Here is a 23,744-nt window from a genome sequence, read left to right as displayed (position 1 = left end):
CTCCCTAACACAAAAAATGATACCAGACCCACACTCACAAAAACCACACAGGAGGTCACCACCAAACATCCACGCAAAAAACAAACCCAAAGCCACACTGACTATGAGGCACGACCACAAACCAGAAGCCAGACCACAGCTGCATCATTAGCCACTTTAAACCCCCCCAATCCATACATGAAGCAAACTGACACCCTCCATGAAGAGGAAGCACGACCACGAACGCGAAGCCAAGGAATGGCAGGGCAGCCCAAAATCTTGAATCCCTCTGCAACTCAGACTAACCTGAGCACAACCAAACAGAACACTCCCCCAGCCAATCAGAGCACAGCCAACCCCCCAGCCAATCAGAGCACAGCCAACCCCCCAGCCAATCAGAGCACAGCCACGCCCCTAACCAATCAGAACACACCTCCACCCAATCAGAACACAGCCAAGCTCCCACCCAATCAGTTCATACCCCCACTGGCAGTTAAAAGGAAGAAACAGCTAAGACCACACATTGCTGCTCGAGGCACGAAGCTGAAAGCACCAGCCTGAAGATGACGAATGGGACTTCGTCGAAACGTCGCCAAGACACTTCCAATTTTACGCGGGAGAAAACCCGAACAACCAAAGACATATATATATATATATATATATATATATATATATATATATATATATATATATATATATATATATATATTAATTATAAAATAAATAACTCACGAACACCAGGAGAATCCAATGAAAAAACTTTTAATAAAACCTAGCTTTCGTCGGAAGCTTCTGACATCGTCAGGGTTGGGGCTAGTCGACGGGAGCAACCTATATAAGGCTGCCTAACGCTTGCATTGATATTTACAGATATCACAAATCATTGTATGTATGTATGTATGTATGTATGTATGTATGTAGGTCTTTGGTTATTCGGGTTTTCTCCCGCATAAAATTGGAAGTGTCTTGGCGACGTTTCGACGAAGTCCCATTTGTCATCTTCAGACTGGTGTTTTTGCTCCTAGAAGCATGAAGCTGAAAACACCAGCTGAAGATGACGAATGGGACTTTGTCGAAACATCGCCAAGACACTTCCAATTTTACGCGGGAGAAAACCCGAATAACCAAAGACCTACATACAAACCCCTGTGAAAACCTCAGAAAACATATATATATGTATGTATGTATGTATGTATGTATGTATGTATGTATGCATGCATGCATGCATGTAGGAGCACGAAGCCGAAAACACCAGCCTGAAGATGATGAATGAGACTTCGTCGAAACGTCGCCAAGACACTTCCAATTTTACGTGGGAGAAAACCCGAATAACCAAAAACCTACATACAAACACCCGCAAAAACCTCAGAAAACATATATATATATATATATGTGTGTGTGTGTGTGTGTGTGTGTGTGTTTTCTGAGGTTTTTGCGGGTGTTTGTATGTAGGTCTTTGGTTATTCGGGTTTTCTCCCATGTCAAATTGGAAGTGTCTTGGTGACATTTCGACGAAGTCTCATTCATCATCTTCAGGCTGGTGTTTTTGGCTTCGTGCTTCTAGCGGCAATGTGTGATCATAACTGTTTCTTCCTTTTAACTGCCAGTGGGGGTATGAACTGATTGGATGAGAGCTTGGCTGTCTTCTGATTGGATGGAGGTGTGTTCTGATTGGTTAGAAGCTTGGCTGTGCTCTGATTGGATGGGGGTTGGCTGTGCTCTGATTGGATGGGGGTTGGCTGTGCTCTGATTGGATGGGGGGTTGGCTGTGCTCTGATTGGTTGGGGGAGTGTTCTGTTTGGGTGGGGGCTTTGTTGTGCTCAGGTTAGTCTGAGTTGCACGGGGATGTGAGATGGTGAGCTGCATTGCTATTGGTTGGCTTCACGTTTGTGGTCGTGCCTCATCTTCATGGTGGGTGTCAGTTTGCTTTATGTATGGATTGGAGGGGTTTAAAGTGGCTAATGATGCAGCTGTGGTCTGGCTTCTGGTTTGTGGTCGTGCCTCATCATCGGTGTGGGTTTGGGTTTGCTTTTTGCGTGGACGTGTGGTGGTGACATCCTGTGTGGCTTTTGTGAGTGTGGGTCTGGTGTCATTCTTTGTGTTAGGGACTCATTTGTCAATAAGAGCGGGTTTCCAAATGGCTGGTAGGTGGGAGGTATCATCTCGTTTGTTCATGCTGTGTGGGCGTTTTTCTATCTCGATGGCTTCTCTGATTATTCTGTTATTAAAGTGTTCAGATTTGGCGATAGTTCTGGTGTTTTTAAAGTCAATTTCATGTCCTGTGATTTTAAGGTGTTGGACCAGGAAAGAAGTTGGTTCCTCTTTTTTGACTGAGTTCTTATGTTCTTCAATGCGTGCACTTATTCTTCTGTTGGTTTGTCTGATGTATGTGATGGGACTCAGACTAACCTGAGCACAACAAAGCCCCCACCCAAACAGAACACTCCCCCAACCAATCAGAACACAGCCAACTCCCCATCCAATCAGAGCACAGCCAACCCCCCATCCAATCAGAGCACAGCCAATCTCCTAACCAATTAGAACATACCTCCATCCAATCAGAACACAGCCAAGCTCTCATCCAATCAGTTCATACCCCCACTGGCAGTTAAAAGGAAGAAACAGCTACGATCACACATTGCTCCTAGAAGCACGAAGCTGAAAACACCAGCCTGAAGATGACAAATGAGACTTCGTCAAAACGTCGCCAAGACACTTCCAATTTGACGTGGGAGAAAACCCGAATAACCAAAGACCTACATAAAAACACCCGCAAAAACCTCAGAAAACACACACAAACACACATATGTGTATGTGTGTGTGTATGTATATGTGTGTGCATGTGTGTGTGTGTATGTGTGTGTGTGTATGTGTGTGTGTGTGTGTGTGTATATATATATATATATAAATAAATATAAATATAAAGACAGTAATACAGAAGGGCTACTCATGTTCATGTATCTATCCGGTAAGGCCTTAAATCTATCCTCAGTTTAAATGAGAAGAATTCACATAGTATTTTGGCTTTCTTAATCACTGATTCTTTATCAGGAACAACATCTTGGTTTCTTGATTACAAAAAAGCAATTGGTTAGCTCCTTACATTGGGTAGCAGTTATTAAAATAATCAGGAATTTATGCATTGTCTTGAAAAACAAATTAGGAACACAAAATTATAAATGCATACTTGCAAGCCATTCTAGAGTTATTTCATATACATAACCACTGAGATTTTACAGATTAGTGCATTGGAGTTTTTGAATTATCAAACACTTCCTTGTTTATTACAATTAGTCTAATTTGCACAACAACTTCCAAAGAGAAACTATTTTGAAAAAATAGAGATTGACTTGGCTAAAGGAATGTAATGCAATACATATATATTGTTCACTTCAGCATTAATGCCCCCTAGAGCATGAAGCCAATTAACAAGCAATATAGGGCTGCAGACATTTAAAAATCAAATTCTGCATTACACAGCATTTTCTCTTGTTGTATATGAGCACACACATTCAATTTGCTTTGAATATCTTTGAAATCTAGTGACTGAGGATGTGTTCCGATTATATGCCCCAATATTTATAAAGTTGTGATCAGCAAGGATGATAAATCACATTCCAAATAATTAGGAAGTGAATGCTTACTTTCCAATTTTGCTGCTCATGCTGTTATGCAGTGCTTCATATTGTACAGAAAGAGATGCAAACCTGCAGTTTGAATACAACTTGTTTAAATGCTTTTCATGATGACCCAATTTATACCTGAATACCTTTGAAATAAGCACAACAGCTAGATATCTTGCAAAGGAGAATATGTTAATCCATATACTTGGAAGGAAACCAAGCTCTTCTATTAGCAGCAATATATGTGGTAAGACCTCTAAACTATAGAAATGTGACTGCAAGTATATAAGCATCCCTTTCCCCAAATCTCCAGTACAACCACCAGAATCCTACAAAAAGTTGACACTGATTTGGAATGCTTATTGTAAGAACTAGAAAAAAATGAAATAAATGAGAAATAATAAAGGATTGCCTTGACGTTTCTCCCTCCATCTAACCTTAGGATTACTAGGAAGTTATGCACAGCCTACACCCTACACACTACTCCAAAATTAGGCATAATTGGGAGGCTTAAGGGAGTGAGACAGAATGATGAAGGATGGAAGAAAATGACACACAGTATGCACAAATACTTCTTCCTCCTGCGGAAGCAGGGGGATTATCACTTGATATAGGTAAGTTGAACCAGACTCCAGTGCTAACCAGGATAAATGGAAGAAGTGATGCTGACTCTGACTAGAATGCAGCCAATTCAGAGTGATGTGACCGAATTTTCTGTGTGTTGCTTGTTTGTTTAGTGAATAACCTACTATTGAGTATTCTGAATGGCCACCATGCATAAAGAGAAGTAGAGCAATCCAATCTTTATGTTTCCAGTACCTGACTTATAGTAGCCATATTATCTTCTTCTATTCAGCAACAATAATTAATTCTAAAGCATCCCCAAATTATTTTTTTCCTTCAGGCGGAGTGTGAAACAAACAAGCGGCAACTCCCCAATTTTGACACCCCCATTTCATCTGAATCTTACATTATGCTCATTTTGTATAACACTTACATTCTATCCAATACTATAGCTGATCAGCATTTATAAACAAATCTTTGGTACAAGTCCTCTCACCATAATATTCAGTGAAAGGAAAGCATTTTTAATTTGTAAAAGATAAAACTGGTGCAATACAAATCCTGTGTGGACATAAGAAATGAAGTTGGGAGCTCAGCTCAATAGCTGAAACACTTGAAGATGTAAATTGTATCCATCTGAGAGATCTAGACTTAACCTAGGCAGCATTATCTGAACAGAATCCCCTCAACTTCTCATTAGTTTCTTTATATTCAACTTCAGTGAGGCATAATCCTTTGAGAGACAAGTATTTTCTATACCCACCTTAATATTAATAAAATACAATATTTGATTATGAGTTCTGGTGTAATTGATAAAAAGGATCAAGTTAATTAAATTTGCCTCTATTTTATTATTATTAAAATATTCACACTGTTTTTAACAAACAATTCATCATGAGCATATCCCCCAAGTTAATAAATAGCTGTTTTTACAAATGTTGAAGTTAAAAATACGCTCGATACTCCAATGTAAAATAAGTATTTTGTTAGTGCTCTTTGGCCTTATAAATTAAACACGAAGTAACTTTTACTTCATAGTTCAGACTGATAATGTCCAAAGACAGAATGTATATTCTGAAAACAATCTTTTTACAATTATTATTTATTCCAGTTACTTGTAATCACAAAATTATTTTTTTATTTTGTTTACAAAGTTGCTTTCTCTCCCATATTACCAATGAAAACACTGACCTTCCTATGAGGTTAAGCTTTCTACTTTGTTTGAAACTGCCACAATCCTTTTTGCTGCATGTTAATGTCTCAAGCAAAGAAAAAAAAACACTATCATTTTGGTTCTTCATTAGTCAGATGATCTGGCAATAACAATGCTACTTGAATATGAACCCACATGCAAAACTATTTTCAAATATAACCTAGCCAGGAGCTATGTTATGTCTTGGCAGAAGGAAGCAAGCTTTATTTTTCTATCTATTGGCTCAGTCTGCATGAAAGAGCAGGTGTTGCAATAGGAAATGAGTTTAAAGAGGTAACAACAATATGATATAATACTTCAAGGCCCAAGTGTTTTTGCAAACTGCAAACAATGAAAAACGTTTAAGCAATTAAATACCCTTTGGCAAAAAGTGACCATGGAGATTATAATCATTAATTAAAATCATGTAAATCATGTAAATAATGTTACAAAATAACATTTGCTTTTTATCTCAGACCTCAAAAGGCTTAATGGTAAAGGGCTTAATCTCAGAAGAGCTGTTTTAATTAAAACTAAAAAACCAAAAGTGTAGTATAATAAAGGTAAGAAAGCTTGCAATCCCATATGTTTAACAAATGCATGTGTGAATACTGAACTTCATTTTTCAAATGTACATAACTGTACATTTTTCAAACTGTACTTATGCAATTTTTCAAACCATAAATAAATGTGTGATTTCTTTCCCAAATATGGAGACAATTCTCAAAGTTAACATATCCTTTTTTATTACAACTGAGACTATTTTTTCAACATTCAGCCTCACTGTTTTATTATGCAAAAATTAACTGAAAATATTCGAAGTTGTACAATTGTCACTGTTCAACTTTCTATACTTTAGAATGTTAGAGTGCAATTCCAATCTGGGACATTAATGGAAGTTTACTTCAGAATACATGCCACAAGGGTTCTGTGGGTTCATGGTTATGATTCAAGGGTCATTATAGGAGGAGACTGAATTAGATTATGGTGATAAAAATAAGGAATCTGATACCACTTTTTCAACTAACAAATTTTGATAAAAGGCATAAATTTTTGCAAGCTGTAGTTCACTTCATCAAATGGCATGCAAATCCCCCAAAATTAATAAATATAGAACTGGTTCTGAAAATCAGATATGTTTTGTGTGTCATGCTTTCTGTCTATGTTGATGCTGACTAGGTATGCCTTTGATCTTCAAGGATGCCGTCAGCTTCACAATCAATGGACAAAGGAGTATACCCATAGTCTACATCTATGCATGAAATCAGCAAACCAAGAACACAGTCTTTTTTATGCTTTATGGTTTGATCTACTTGAGCAATCCCTTTTTTTGGAATTCTTGATTCTGAATGCATTTTTAAAAAGCCAGAATATTGTCAATTTCATTGGTGTGAAAAAGTTCTAGTGTTTATAGAATTCTACATTCCCATAGAAATTGGAGATTTGAAAATGCAGACTATTGTTTTCCTCGGTAATATTTGGTGTCCATACACACATTTACTCAGGTACTATGGTGCAATCTACAGTACAATTTGCTACATGGCAGATGCTTTAACTTGCTGATTTGTTGATCGCACTTTTGTTTGTCCTGTTAATTCTTCAGGAATTCTTCTGAATGTGCACAACCTCTTTTGTTGATGTTCTGTGTTGCTGACTATTTAAAATGCATATACTAAGGTAGCCAGCCAGGACTTTTTAAGTTTCCTGGATGGCTTTTAGTTACTTAGGATTTGGGGGAGGGGGGGGAGAAGGAAATCTGTTTTTGGTAAAACAACTAATAATAGACAAGCAAAACTAAATATTAAGGTAAATCTATTGGTTTAACCTTCACAGGAAGTACTGAAGTAAAGATTGTTGCTGATTTTCTGCAAGAAAGCCTATATTAAGAAAATCCTTCCTGTTTAGCTTTATGATTAATATGTTAAGGAAGCTCTTAAAGAAGAAAAAGCAACGATATGATAGTTGATTGCCAAGAAAACAAAAGTGGTTTTCCACTACCTTTCTTCCTATTTTAAAAAAATATTTCCTTCAGAAAGCTGAAAATGTAAGATTTACTCATAGGGGAACATTTAAGGGGAAAAAATTAAAAATAGGAACGGAGTAATGAATTGACTAGACTGCTGAATGGTATGCTTAATGGATTGCCAAAGGAAAATAAGAAAATCAGAGAGAAGCTGAACATCTAAAATATGCTAAATCCGGTTATATGTTACATTAAAAAAATCACTTCTGGAATAAAAAGACATATATATAATTTGCATTCCAACACTGCAACAACCAGGAAGGTTGCCAGTCTGTTGTATACAGATAGTCCTTCATTTACAACCACAATTGGGACCAGAAATTCTAGTTGCCAAGCACACAAATTTTGATCACATGACCATGTCTAACGTGCAAGGACTAGCTGTAAATTACTTTTTTCATTGCCATTGTATCTTTGAATGATGGTTGAATGAATTGCTGTAAGTCGAAGACTACCTGTGTATCTATCATATTCTCATTTTAATAGCAAAGACAAACTGCGGACTGTTCCAGAATTTCCATGGTCCCAACTAATGCTCTTAGTTCATCTTCTAAATTCTTCAATAGAGAAATTCTAATTATAACTGAGCAGTTCTACTTCAGACAGAAATAGTCCCATGGCAATTTTCTGGTAATACAGTCAATTGGAATCCAAGTTAAGGCGATGTCCAAATAGAACTACAAAAACAGCATTGTCTGATGCTATCACTTGTAATTCTCATTTTAAAAGCTGAAAGCAATACACACTGTAGAAAAATCAAGGTAACATACAGTAGGTAAGATTGAATTTTGGTTTTGCTATGGATATTAGTTTCAAGAAACAACAAGGCTACTGTATGTTCACTTGGATTCTGGAATCAGAAATGTTAACAGCCAATTTTGGTCATTCTGTGCACAATTAAAGTTGGTAAGAGGTTGTATGATGGAAAGTTACATGCTATGGAAAGAGAATATTTATCAAATATAACATAATCCGGGAAGCAAATTGGGAGAAGCTAAATTGTAACTTAACATGTTTTGCTGTGCCTGGGTGGAAAATATAAAACCTTTCAATTATTTTGCTCTCTCTCTAGGACTAATCAAAACAATGAAGTCCCTTAATGAGACACTGGTTATAGGTAAATTTTCATTTCCAAAATAACTAGCTCTATCTTAAAAAGAAATATCTTAAATTAATATATATCTTATAATCCAAGAGTTACATTGTATTTATCAGGAGGACTTATATTCATTTGGGACTCAAAAGTTACTATAATAAAACTCTCTCTCTCTCTCTCTCTCTCTCTCTCTCTCTCTCTCTCTCTCTCTCTCTCTCTCTGTGTGTGTGTGTATGTGTTTATATGTGTGTAAAATCAGAGAGGAACAGATTTCTGTGCAGATAAATTCTACTCTGTTTTGTAAATATGTTTGCAGCTATACTTTGCACTGTGTTTCATTATATTATTGCATTTGGGGTGTGGTTCTTCACCTGACATTTTGTTATTCTATGGAAAGGGGACCTGCTTGAAAGGGAAAAAAAGAACTGCTATTACTCTTTTGATCTTTTGTTATAGCATATAGGAGAGGTGAAACAAGAGCCTGTGACTTTGTCAGGGATTGCAGATTGGTTTCCAATTTTCTTCAGTGTCTGATCCATTATTTAAATGTACGCAATACTCAGGAATTACTGTCAAGTCACAAATGTCTAACTGAAAAAAAAGTAGTGTACAACAGTGAATTGACTAATGTTTTAGGATTTTTTCTGTATTTTATAGATTTTAAAAGAAGTTCCAGCTTTCAAGTAAGCCCATCAAAGGGACAGATGGACGTAATCTATCTTGGGGGGGGGGGACAGAAGCACTACTGTAAATGGAGAAGACAATGGAAACAGCTATATTACAAAACATGAATATTATTGTAAAATTCCTTTTTACAATTATAATGCTACTCGCCACTAGCTAAAAATTCCTTTCCTGCTTTCTGGTTATAGCAAAGCTAGTAAGACAATTTATTCTTAAGCCTTTTGATGTGTGAACAGAGGAATGTTATCAAATAAAGAGAGAAGGGCTATGTCATCCTTATATCAAATACTTGTTTCAGGGCATTTTTAAAGGCGGAGACATTCAAGGACCTCTTTAGAACTTTGTATGAAATGAAAGGATACTACAGTAAACAGACAAAGAAACTCAATGTGTGTATACAGACCTAATGTTAGCTAGCCAAGATTTAATTTCCAAAATGACACAGAGGCTGCTAACTGAACAATGCCTGTGTTTAGCTCGTCATACTGAGACAGTTCTTGGGCCAACTCACTTAAGTTTTTTGCAAGGGTACCATTCATTAGAACAGATGCCAATATTCTTCATTTTCTATAAAGTTTGAGACAGAGTTCATTCAGCATAAGATGAATATTAGGCTTAATCAGTGGAATTCAAGGAAAACACGAAGTGATTTTTATGTGATTTTTCAACCTCTAACAAGGTGTGTTACTATAGAAATATTTCCAGTTAATTCCATTTTATTTTAAAAAGGATATTTTTAATTAACTGGAATTATTGTTCTTCATGAAATTTTATTTTCATTAATTATTTTGGGATGTTGAAATATTATAAAAATGAATTCAAAAGCTTTTTAGTCTCATTTTATATATTATCCTACATCTTATACTAAAGGAAAAGTAATATTCTGTTTCACAGTTAAATGTGAAAAAAGAACAAAATAATTACATAGAAAATGAAGTTAACTTCAAAATGTGCGCAAAATGTGCATATATAATAGCTAACAAGTTATTGATAATAGCATGAAATTAGTTTAACATGACATAAAAAGAGATAATTGGAATACAAAAAAGAGGCAGATATATCCCACTGACAGTAAGTCATAATCTATGGTCCATTGAAAAATTGCATTTTTTTAGTATGCAACTCATCCATCATCCAAAAAACACACTGGGTGATATTGATATCAGACTCAAACCAATAGTCATCATTTGACATAAACAAAAATCTTTAACAATCTTAGAATAAAAAGCACTATTTTCTTAAACTGAAATATGAATTATAAGCAAGATACTTGATTGCCCACAATACTAAGACACACTAAGAAAACGTTCTTGCTTCAGCAGTTCTTCTCAACAAACCTTAAACCTACTGTGGAAAAGAAAAAGCTATTGAAGAATAACTATGAGTAAAAGAAACATTAGTGGATCAAATGGATAAATGGACCTGTAATGCAACTCCAAAGAAATACAATGCAAAGCTTATTGTAAGGAAGATTTATAATGAAATTCAGTTTTATGTAAGCATCCATCAAAGTCAACTTAAACAAGGTAGCAATAAAATAAAATGTTTTTGTACATTATATTTTAATGCAAATTGCTTTTTGCACTAACTATATATTAAAATATTAGGTATTTTAGGTATTAAAATAAGTGCAATTCCAAATATTCTTAAGTAAATGAACTACACCTTACTGCTTCCTATAATAATGACTATAAACTATAGCAGCTCTGATTTGAGATCAAGGAAGTTTTAAGTGTTCATATTGTGATACCTACTTTATTTTAAATTAAAACTTAAGAAATAGCCCTGAATAGTATTATGCCTGAGGGAATTGTAAATATTAATAAAACACGTCTCATATGCTTGACGATCTATTATTGGAAGAGAACAAATGAAAAGGTGCAAATACAAAAGAGAAAACAATGGGATTTTTTTTCTTGTATGCTCATTTTTGTATGATTATCTACATGTAAATCTACAACAAATTTTTATATCAATTCATAACAAAGTAATTATAAATAAAAGAACTATAACCAATAGGAAAATGATACCTTCACTCTTCAAAACAAACAAAATTGGAAGAAGATAATTTTGTTTAGTTCAGAATATAAAATGCTACCGCAACAAATGAACAATCAGGAAATGCAAATGATGAAGATTTTGCCACTGAGAATGATTTACCTATTTTCAAGATTGAGAACTTCACTGAAGTACTGCGTGGCTCCAGCCACCTACCACGACCCGTATCACTTCCACAAAGCAGGAGAGAGAAGTATTTGACAAATTGGTAGTTGGTTTAGTCATGAGGACCTGAACAAACTACCACGCCAGAAGATGCCTAGCACATTCTTTACAGCAGCACAATAGATGGCCTTAATTTATTTGATTTAGGAACTGCCCAATTCCAACTGATCCTGTGTATACAATAAAAGCAACTATCATGGTTCCGACAGATGAAACTCTTCAAAAGAACTTCGAGGCATTGTTTACCTTAAGAATATTTTATTCGAGAAGCAAAGTATCGGCACTACACAGTTAAAGTCAAAAACTGAATTCCCCTCCCCTGGGCACAAAGTAGCAAAGCACAATTCCCTCCTCCAATTAACAGTCATAAATCACATTCCCCAATTAGCTTAAAGCGGGCTCTCTCCCCAGCTCTCCAGCCCACCAAATCTTTATCAACTCTGGGTGCAATAACCTTGGATTCTCACAGCTGAATTATTATTATTATGATTAACTGGACTCTCATCCACATCCCCCCTCCCAGCATCAACTAACTCTAAAAGCGAAAGAGAAAAGATGGCTACATTTCCATCTGTTGTCAAAGCAAGAACATCCAATGTTAGCAGCATTGACAGCAACAGCATACAAACATTAGAATAAACATCAGGAATCTATGGCAGATCCAGTCAATCCCATCCACACACAATCTAGCAGGGATCCCAATCATTCTGGGAGAACAACAAGTCCTTAAGGCTTTCCAAAAAGCCACTACGATAGGAGGTACATGGATATTGGGAGAATCTCATTTCAGAGGACAGGCATGGCAACAGAATAAACATTATTCCAGATGACACCACTTCATTGTCATCCATTGCTCTGGTGGAGTGTGATGGCTCATGTGTTTAGAAAACTGAGCTATCAGCAAGCCCATGTTCGATTGTTGCTGTGTGATGGGTAAGCTACCATCATTCACTTCAACTCCTGCCCACTTAGCAATTTGAAAGCAAGTAGATAAATAGATACCATTTCAGTGAGCAACTGATATGAAAGGGCATCCCCTAGGCAACAGTGATATCAGCATTTAATCCTTTCAACCAGAAAGCAGCAACATTCATTGCCCTGTATCTATTAACATAATTTATGGTAGCCAATACCTGACGTTGGTTCACAGCTGTAAGTTGTAATAATTTCAAAAGAAATATCCTATGAATGAAGTTTTAAAACAAATGGCTTATTTATAAACAAGGTATCATATATTTACAGTGGGGCAAAAAAGTATTTAGTCAGCCACCAATTGTGCAAGTTCTCCCACTTAAAAAGATGAGAGAGGCCTGTAATTGTCATCATAGGTAGACCTCAACTATGAGAGACAAAATGAGAAAACAAATCCAGACAATCACATTGTCTGATATGGAAAGACTTTATTTGCAAATTATGGTAGAAAATAAGTATTTGGTCAATATCAAAAGTTCATCTCAATACTTTGTTATATATCCTTTGTTGGCAATGACAGAGGTAAAACGTTTTCTGTAAGTCTTCACAAGGTTGGCACACACTGTTGCTGGTATGTTGGCCCATTCCTCCATGCAGATCTCCTCTAGAGCAGTGATGTTTTGGGGCTGTCGCTGGACAACACGGACTTTCAACTCCCTCCAAAGGTTTTCTATGGGGTTGAGATCTGGAGACTGGCTAGGCCACTCCAGGACCTTCGTTGCCCGGGTGGTATGTTTGGGATCATTGTCATGCTGAAAGACCCAGCCACGTTTCATCTTCAATGCCCTTACTGATGGAAGGAGGTTTGCACTCAAAATGAATGGCCCCATTCATTCTTTCCTGGACATGGATCAGTCGTCCTGGTCCCTTTGCAGAGAAATAACCCCAAAGCATGATGTTGTCACCCCCATGCTTCACAGTAGGTATGGTGTTCTTTGGATGCAACTCAGCATTCTCTCTCCTCCAAACACGATGAATTGTGTTTCTACCAAACAGTTCTACTTTGGTGTCATCTGACCATAGGACATTCTCCCAATCCTCTTCTGGATCATCCAAATGCTCTCTAGCAAACTTCAGACGGGCCCAGACATGTTCTGGCTTAAGCAGGGGGACACGTCTGGCACTGCAGGATCTGAGTCCCTGGCGGCGTAGTGTGTTACTGATGGTTGCCTTTGTTACGTTGGTCCCAGCCCTCTGCAGGTCATTCACTAGGTCCCCCCCGTGTGGTTCTGGGATTTTTGCTTTCCGTTCTTGCATTTTCTAATTATTGCTCCCACAGTTGATTTCTTCACACCAAGCTGCTTGCCTATTGCAGATTCAGTCTTCCCAGCCTGGTGCAGGTCTACAATTTTGTTTCTGGTGTCCTTTGACAGCTCTTTGGTCTTCACTATAGTGGAGTTTGGAGTGTGACTGTTTGAGGTTGTGGACAGGTGTCTTTTATACTGATAACAAGTTCAAATAGATGCCATTAATACAGGTAATGAGTGGAGGACAGAGGAGCCTCTTAAAGAAGAAGTTACAGGTCTGTGAGAGCCAGAAATCTTGCTTGTTTGTAGGTGACCAAATACTTATTTTCCACCATAATTTGCAAATAAATTCTTTCCAAATCAGACAATGTGATTGTCTAGATTTGTTTTCTCATTTTGTCTCTCATAGTTGAGGTCTACCTATGATGACAATTACAGGCCTCTCTCATCTTTTTAAGTGGGAGAACTTGCACAATTGGTGGCTGACTAAATACTTTTTTGCCCCACTGTAATTAATACAAATCTATTCATATGTTAGAAAAGTTTATTCTAGATCTACTATAACTAGAAGTGGATTATATTGCTTATTTTATGGATTACTGATTTTTGGAAAGAAGTGGTAAATGTAAATAGTTTGATGATACTTTTGACCATTCATATAGGTAAATAGTTTGCCAATATCATCCTTGTAGTTTCTACAAGAGTGGCAATTTATGTGAGTATAAAATTCTGATTCTCTTTATGTATTAATTATAACTTACATAGCTCCCTAAACAGCATCTAAAGTACAACAAACTGAAAACAATATTATCTTTGCTGACAGTACAGAAACCTAGCTAACTACTTTAGAAATTGGTTTCCTATTAACTATTTTAAATATTCTGTTCTCTACAGGCCTCAGGAAACTGTTCTAGCTCTCAAATACTGGATCATATGGAAGTGGTTTTATTCTTTTTTTAATTATCCTAAGCTGATATTTGTTAACAATTAAATATAGGTAAGAGGACAGGGAGAGATAGGAAATTACATTGTTTTCATTAAACATTTTTGCATATTTATTCATTTATTCTATACAGATTCACTCTCAAATATTTGTCTCCTGAATATATTTATTCAGCACTTCCCCAAAATATAAGAAATAGAATAAATATTTATATAGGAAATATGTGGAATAACATTTGCGGTAACATTGTCACTTAAAATGCATTAAAATTCATCAATAAATAAGAAATAAAACCATACAATTAAGCAAAAACATATGCACATATTAACGGGCACTAGTAGCCAAATCTCCTTTAAAAAGTAATAGTGGAAAACCTTTTGCTAGTGCTAAATATTTTTTTAGGGAAAAAAGGAGGAAAAAATATTTCTCATGTCAAGGAATACATAAAAATAGGTAAGTCAAGCAGTGATTTGTCATATCCATTTGTAATTGATATAGTTGCTAGATTTTATAACACATGAATTCCAAGTAGCATAGTAAAAGATAATAAATTGGCATTGCTTTATTTCTCTACTATAGTACAAACTATTTGAAATGGAACAAGTCTGAACTAATACCAGTTTAATTGGGATAATTAGTTTACTGAAAACGAGATGGGCATTTTCCCTATATATGCAATAATACCAAACCAATTAGAAAAATAATATTCTCAAATGTGTCATATATTATCATCATCATCATCATCTTAGCCATTGTCTATCCACTACAGGATGAAGGCCTCTTCTGCATGTTTCCAATCAATACGGCCCTGAACTATCTTTTGCCAATTGGACCCGCCATACTTGCTGATGTCATCGATCTCTTTCATGGATGCTTTTTATCAAGTGGGATCCATTTTATGACTGCCTTGGTCCACTTGCCATATCTATAGTATGCATATGTATCCACATATGTAAATAAAGAGACATGCAAAGGAACTTTGTATTTATCTAGACACATGCAAAGAATATTTCTTAATACTGTAGAATAGAAACATTTGATCAAGAATACCAAAAAACAGGCTGTTTTCTTCTAAACAATTGTTCCTCCTTGAGGAAATTAGACTTTAAAGGTAAGGATAAAATGACTTTTAAATAAAGCCATGAATCTCTAAAAATAATTTAAAAATTATAAATTCAAAAATTGGAAAACTTTCATTTGAAACAAAAAAAATACAAGAGGAAGTTTAAAAGACTCCAATCTTGGAGGAGTTACTAGAGGTATTAAAAACCAAAGGAAACAGGGAGTGGGACAACTCGGCGCAACCAACTCGCTGCAGGGAAAATTTCGTTCTGCTTATTTCCCTCACAAAGCATGCCTTTTCTTCTTTGTCCTACTATTTTGTTTGCTTGCTTTCCTCTGACAAGACAAGGATGATGCCGGCAACTCCCACCCACTGGCTGCCCCGGCCACCTCCACCATCTCTGGCCTCTTCTGCATGGAGCTCAGGGTGGCAATAGCAGCAGGGGGTCACTGAGTAGGCAGTGGGGATAAGCAGTGCTTGCATCACCATGGTCTCATAAGATGCACCAGGCAGGATGAGCCATTCTGGGTGCTGCCTTGTCATGCCCTACACCAACTTATGCTGAATACCAGCTGGCCGGTAGGCAGGCAAGCCGCTGCAGCTGCATGGTGCACACGATCTATGGCTCCAACTACTGCTGCTGCTGACAATACGGTCCATCTTCTTGCCGTACCTCACTTGCTCTGCTCACCACTCACTCACCCACTGCCTCTGGCTGCCAGTGTGATCCACTGTCTTGCCGCATGCTCTGCCCACCCACCCGCTCACTTGCCCACCGCACCCTGCACACTTTGTCCACTACTTCCTAGTCCACCTGGCTCTCCCTGCTACCCACATAGTTCATCCTCTCACTACACACTCTGCCCATCCACCCGCTCAATACACCCTGTGCTCTGTCCACTGCTCATCCACCCACCTTCCATGGCGAGTTGTCCTCGCAATGAGTTGGCCATGTCAAGCTGTCCTGCGATGAATTGGCAGTGGTGAGCTGGTGGTGGTTAGTTGGTTGCAGTGAGTTGTCAGAGACCCAAGGGAACATGAGTGCTTCTGATCTGGAGTAGGCAGCCAAAAGGTATGAAGGCGCCCGTGTTAGTTACAAAGCTCCTTTGCCCTCCATGAATATACACATTATTATACAACAATATTCTGATTTGGATTCAGGTATCTCTAAAAACTCTTCTTCTTTGTTCCTTTGAGTTTATAGCTACAGATATTAAAATTAAAGTATTTAGGCTTATACCCCATTCCTGGACTTACACCCCAGCATACCTGGTTATTCTTAGTAGCAAGCCGTAACATGGTATTTATTCCAATTTCCTTCCATACTCCAATTATGTTTTGGACTGTTAGCTCTATGAGGGTTTTATCAATTTGTGCTCATTACACTGTATTTTCCAGCTTTTACTAGTTTTATTATTTTATTTAATTATATTATCCCACTAATGCAATGGTTGCTTTTTTTTATTCTAGAATCCTTATATTTGTTCTATATCATGGGTCTCCAACCCTTGGCAACCTTGGGAACTTTAAGACTTGTGGACTTCAGCTCCCAGAATTCCCCAGCCAGCATGGGAGCTGAAGTCCACAAATCTTAAAGTTGCCAAGGTAGGAGATCTCTGTTCTAAATGGTTCCAACATTATAATATGTACCAGGCATGAAAGGGATGGGTGGGTGATGAACACCTCAAGGATCTCTCTCTGGTGGAAGAACATTATAGAATATAATCTATTATGGATTAGCTTGTTTTGTGCTAATTCATATACTGCTGTCATAAAGGACTTATTTTCAGTATATTCATCTTCAGAACAGCATCATTTAGAACTAAAACCTAAATGTCATTCAACAATTGGTCAGATTATAATAAATGCACAATCATTTAAATATATTTTATCTCAACATGCTTATAAAGTACTAATTAAAATAGTTAAAAATGAAATAGAAAGGTTATGTACTCTGATGCAGAGAAAAATTAACCGTTTCAGAGACTTTGTTGAAATAACCCTAGTCCCCATCATTCAATATTTAAATTAGCCAAGCATTTCCAAAATTCAGCTGATTTATTGATAAAAGAGCTCCATTTAGTTCAACAGTACCTATTGTGATGAATACTGTTTTCTTTGTGCTAAAACAGAAGCTTCTCTACCGATATAATCTGGTTTTTATACAGCATATTGCTTTTATACAGCAGTTAATGCAAAGTACTCAAAGTGATACCACTTAAGCAGAAATGTAGGGCCAAATTTCTGAAAAAAACATCACAAAGCCTATGAGAAATAAAGGCAAGAAAATCTTATTCAAATATTCATGACAATCAATAAAACCAAGTAATTTCTCTGCTTATACCAATGTCTCACACAACATTTTATAGCATGTATATAAAGATTCAAAGAGATACCAATAAACCCTGCTTGCCAATCCTTCACTTAATTATCATCAGGTTCACCATTAAATTTCATTGATTGATAGTTGATATAGTTCACAGTAGGAAAATAATACTTTATAACAAAGTCATGTTCTGGGTAAATGTTTCAGCTAACATTCTAGGAAATTCTAGGAAAATAAGTATGGATACATTTTACTGGAACTATAATTATACTCTTTAGTGAAACAAATCAGTTACTGTTCATGAATCTGTGTGTGTGTATCTGGTATGTATATATTTACAATTCTAATACATATATGTAGTTCTCAACCCAATCCCTGAGAGAGAAAAGACCACATGAATGCAATCTGATCAAATGCCTCTGCTACTCCCTTATTCCAAGCAGCAGCCAAGGTTTCAGTTGGACTATGCAACAAACTACCAGAAACAATTACCAGCTCCCTCAGAAACCATCCAGGTCCATTCAGTCACTGGAGGTGGACAAGTACAATAAGTGTAGCCTCGCTGCAGTAGATAGTGGCATTACAGAATCCCATGAAAATCATGTTCTAACATGATAAGGAAGACACCAAGAGCTCCTCCAATTTCAGATCATACAGCCACTATTCCAACTGAAATATCAGATCTGATTACGAACACTATCCCATGTCAGGATCTTGGTGATCTGGGATATGTTCATGGGTGTCATGGTTATGAACTCCTGAGCCACCTCAAATCCCATTCTTAGAGAAGGCAAATTCAGTATTAGTACAATACTGTATTAGTAATTTGATCTAGATTACCCAGAACTTTATTCTGACTAAATCAATATTTTATACATCACAGTAACCCATAGTGTAATTTATTATTTTGATAAAGCATAACATGAGATCTATTAATAGCTAAAGTTGCTACAAAGCATTACACGGTTTTGTTTCTTCACATTAATACACCATTCCCACTGGAAACTTCAACTAAACATGGTTTGTTTCCTATAATTATTCCTACCATAATTAAACTTAATAAACTTCAAATGAGGTAAACACATATACTGTCATTTAATGAGTGCCAGCATAAAGTTAATGTACCTATAGCAGACAGACGTTTCCTCTGAATTTCTGTTTGGAACTCTACTGAATCTGGAATTCTTTTGTCTTTCTTGTTTCCTTATCTAAAATCCCAAGTCATTTAAAACAAATGTCATACAGACGCATGTTTGATCTTCAAAACAAAATTCTTATGATCCATTTCTGTACAATGTTACTCTATTCTGATGCTTAAGCCCTGTTACCAAAATGCATATTCCATGTTTCTTTTCATTAACCAGTTTAGTACCTTTTTGTTATTATTATTCCCTGAATTGGTATGTTGTTGTTAATTGTGAAGTCGTGTCCGACCCATCACGACTCCATGGACAACATTCCTCCAGGTCTTCCTGTCCTCTACCATCTTCTGGAGTCCATTTAAATTCACACCTACTGCTTCAGTGACTCCATCCAGCCATCTCATTCTCTGTCGTCCCATTCTTCTATTGCCCTCAATCTTTCCCAGCATTAGGCCCTTCTCCAGTGAGTCCTTCCTTCTCATTAGTGGCCAAAGTATTTGAGTTTCAACTTCAGGATCTGGCCTTCTAAAGAGCAGTCGGGGTTGATCTCTTCTAGGACTGACCGGTTTGAACGCCTTGCAGTCCAAGGGACTCGCAGGAGTCTTCTCCAGCACCATAGTTCAAAGGCCTCAATTCTTTGGCGCTCAGCCTTTCTTATGGTCCAACTTTCACAGCCATACATTGCAACTGGGAAAACCATGGCCTGGACTATACGCACTTTTGTTGGCAGGGTGATGTCTCTGCTTTTTAGAATGCTGTCTAGATTTGCCATAGCTTTCCTCTGAATTGATATACCTTATTATTATTATTATTCATGAAGCTGTTTAATACCTTAGAGAAAGCCATTTGTTTCTATTACCCGGATAATTATACCTGCAACATAAATTCTAATTTTATAGATAATGGATATAAACTGTTGACTTATTTTTAACTTTAGTGCTTCACAGGGAGACAAAACTACAAGACGCACAGATATTCATATCTCAGATGGATTAGTGTTATTGCACTGTGCATTCATAAAATAATATAAAAACAAGGTAAAGCCTTTGATACATGAAAACCTTCACTGCAAATAACAAGGTCTGAACTGTATGTACAAAACAGTGTATAATAAATCATGGATAACAAGGACTAACCATATAATATTTCCATGTCAAAACCCCAAAATTGCTAAGCCAACATACTTAAGCCAAGGCAAAAGGGACCTACTTTAAAGTAGAAAATCTTTTACCATTTTAGTTTCATAATTTGATCTAACAAAATATCTTTTAGAAAGTGGCTATATAGAATCAAAGAGGAAAAATATATTCTTCTATTAATCTTAAGACAAATTACTACTCAATTGTCTTACCTGTGCATTATAACTCCCAGAGAGGAAGGATTTCATGTCCTAGGTCATTACAATTATAATTAGATATTTTTTCTGTCCAATATTCAATAGGTTAATCCCACTGTACTTGTTAATTTTCAGCAGTTCAAATAAAAATTTGTTCCTTAATTGATTTTTATTTGAATATTCTCAGATTAAATGTAAACTCTTCAGCTTCTACTTCTGTATCTTGAATTACTGATCTTTTAAAAATATTTCTGCAAGCTACTACAAATATATCGTAAATGCCGGCGTATAAGACGACTTCCGCGAGCGCTGAAATCGGCGCCAAAGACGGGGGTTGTCTTATACGCCGAGTCGTCTTATACGCCGGAAATACTGGTAGTTTCCGGCGTATAAGATGACGTTCTAGGAATGCGACCCGGCTATAAAGACGGGGGTCATCTTATACGCCGGGTCGCCTTGTACGCCGGCATTTACGGTACTCTTAATGTGTAGTACCAATATTCTGATTCAAAGGGCAATATATAACTCAGGATAGAAGAAAGGGCATTCATGTACAGATAGTCCTCGACGTATGACTACAACTGAGCTTGAAATTTTTATCATAATTCATTCTGATCATCATGTGATCTGACTCAATTTTACAACCATTTTTATGATGGTCATCAAGCAAGACACCATGGTCATTTAATAAATCACATGGTCATTGAGCAAACCACATGGTTGTGGAGCGAATTCAGCATATCCAATGGGATTTTCTTTTGGCATTTTCTGATGGAAAATGGTAAAAACATCACAAATCATTGACAAACGACCATAGGACACTGCAACCAGTCATAAATGTGAGCAGTTGCCAAATGTATTTTTATTTGTTAAATCTATTTACCTCCTATCTCACCATGGGGCTATTTATTCTAAATGCTTGAAATGAAATCGTGTGTGTGTGTGTGCGCACGCGCGCGCGCGTGCAAGTACAGCAGTCGTAAGTTTGTGGGCAGGTCATAACTAATTTTTTTGAGTCCAATTCAACTGGTTATGCAAGAACTATCTGTAATACTTATCAGAATACCTTTAACCAAATGCAAGTTCTTCCAGAATCAAGTCTAAGCCAAAGAAAAGCACCCATGAAACTTCCCAAAAATATGCAACTATATTAAAGTGATCCCAAATGATAATACACAAATATCCACATTTGGCCCTTTGAAATAGATCTCTGCAAGGCCCTTCTATACAGCACTGTGCACTTTTACTCTGATGTATATACCATTTTATTCAAACCAATTAAAAATTGTTTTTAGGATTGTGTCATTACAGAAACTTTTTTTAAATTTAGCCAAGAGCTCAAGGTTGTTAAACTTATTAAGATCAGACTAAAATCTGACACTCAAAAATAGTTACAGAATAATTAGCATCTTATTATTTATTAAGTTGTAATTCCAGGAAAGAAACTGTATTTGAAGATGCCCCTTACAATTGGTTCTTGACCCTTAAAAGTAGATGTCTTCCCTTCACCTACCAATACCAAATATATGCTCTTTTCTCCATCCTATTTTAGCTTTACATTTTCCTCACCAGAATATATAAATATATTTATTTTACTAAAGTATTTTTCATCCTTTCTTCTTTTCCCTGTAATACCCACAAATTGCCTTATCTGTGCAAAAGGAAATTTTTTAATGTATTCCTTTTAGTATGCAAACATGATATATATGTTTGTCATGTCAAATTCTCAATTTCAATAATACTGAATCTTGATATGAGCGGAGTAGCAATTCACTAATACTAGAAGAAGGAATGAGATAGTAAAGTTCTATTCGTACTTCTTCCTCAGGCTTCTAACATATTTTTTCATATAATTAGTTGCTTCTATGAATGGAAAAACAATTTATGTTGTTTTTACAATACTTATACTTAGTCAGCATTATATATAAAAATGCTTTCAAAATATTCAAGGGAAAAGATACATTACTTTTTATTTTTTAATTTTGTAAAATAAATAAATGGAACAATATCACATTTTTAAAAATGAGCCTGATGAACCAATAAATGTAGAATCAGGTTTATATATATGCTATATATATAGTAGACCTCAACCTATGACAATTGGGATGATTTCTATCATAAGTTGTTGCTGTCATGAAGCTAGATATTACATGACTACATCAATTTATGACAGACACTTCTCATTGCAGCTGTTAACCAAGAATTGGGGTTGTTAAAATCGAAGCCATTCTGGACTTCGTCCTTCCCATCCCCAAACCTCAGTAAGGCCTCCAACAGCCCTATTTCCCCCTCTCCCATTTTGTCTTTTGGGCTGCCCTTCTCTGCACCTTGTAGGTGGCAAGCAGTCCCAGAAATACATAGTTCACCCAGCTGTTTTGTCTCCTAGTTGCAGCCAAGCAACAAAACATTTCCCAAAGACAACACAGCTTTAGTCATTTTTTCAGTCCCACTGTAATTGTGAACAATGAACAGTCATTAAGTAGAAAACTACCTATTATTCAGTTGACCCTATCTGCTGAAAATTATCAATTATTAGTAATAACTAATATTGTGGATTCACTTCACTTTTCTATAAAAAAAGTTACCTGTCATTTATGATCCAATTCAGACATAGATTGAGAGAGGTAAGGTTTCTGCATTTTTTTACTATTTCCATCACAGTTTCATTATCCAGTTCTGTGATATGACGTAAGTCCAAGCTGGAAAGGTTTCTTAGCTATCAAGATAAATAAAACAGACAGTAAAATATAAGCATACTTAATTATTCTTATATGCAATGTTCTACCTCCCATTATAATTTAATTCTCTTTTTTGTTGAGAATAATTCAAAGTTCAAAAAATTTCATTCCAACTGAATTATTTTGTACTTGTATTATAAACATTTCCAAAGTTCCTGTTTGCCAATAATTATGATTGGATTAATATAAACATATTTATTAATGCAAATATTAACAGCATAACAAGCAGTAATTATATAACATCCTGTTTTTTAAAAACAATTTTTTTTCAGTATTTATCTCCCATGGATGAAAGATTCCTCAAGTCTGTGGAAAATCTCTGATACAGCAAGGTTTTGGGAGGAAATGTCAAACTTCTAATGATAAATTAGAAGTAATAGAAATTAGAATTAAAACTGCTGAGAAAAACATTAATAACCTCGGTTATGCTGATGATGCCACTTTAGTATCTGAAAGCAGAGCAGAATTAAGGAAATTCTTGTTGGAGGCAAAAGAAGATAGTCAAAGGCCAATTCTGCTATTCCAATATTTTGGGGAAAAATATGATTATGTAAGTCAAGACCAGTTTTCCTACTTGTAGTGTAAAAAGGCTA

At 36.2% G+C, this 23,744-nt stretch overlaps 1 protein-coding gene across 5 annotated transcripts in view; it reads right to left on the bottom strand.

Annotated features, from left to right (window-relative positions):
* FBXL17 (F-box and leucine rich repeat protein 17) overlaps nucleotides 1–23,744 on the bottom strand; it is a 130,846-nt gene that overhangs the window by 63,584 nt on the left and 43,518 nt on the right. For all 5 annotated transcript variants that reach the window (XR_005556139.1, XM_039338406.1, XM_039338407.1 and 2 more), the window contains exon 6: nucleotides 22,999–23,129. Coding sequence is in view for 4 of the 5 variants with exons in the window: in XM_039338406.1 (XP_039194340.1) it covers nucleotides 22,999–23,129 (131 nt within the window). In the remaining variant the exon portion in view is untranslated. The remainder of the gene's footprint in view (nucleotides 1–22,998; nucleotides 23,130–23,744) is intronic.

The sequence above is a fragment of the Crotalus tigris genome, unplaced genomic scaffold (assembly GCF_016545835.1).
Source record: "Crotalus tigris isolate CLP2741 ecotype Arizona unplaced genomic scaffold, ASM1654583v1 scf7180000017700.2314712, whole genome shotgun sequence".
In the NCBI taxonomy this organism is placed as follows: Eukaryota; Metazoa; Chordata; class Lepidosauria; order Squamata; family Viperidae; genus Crotalus; species Crotalus tigris.
Note: the sequence above shows the minus strand (reverse complement) of the source record. Positions and strands in the feature narration are given on the sequence as shown.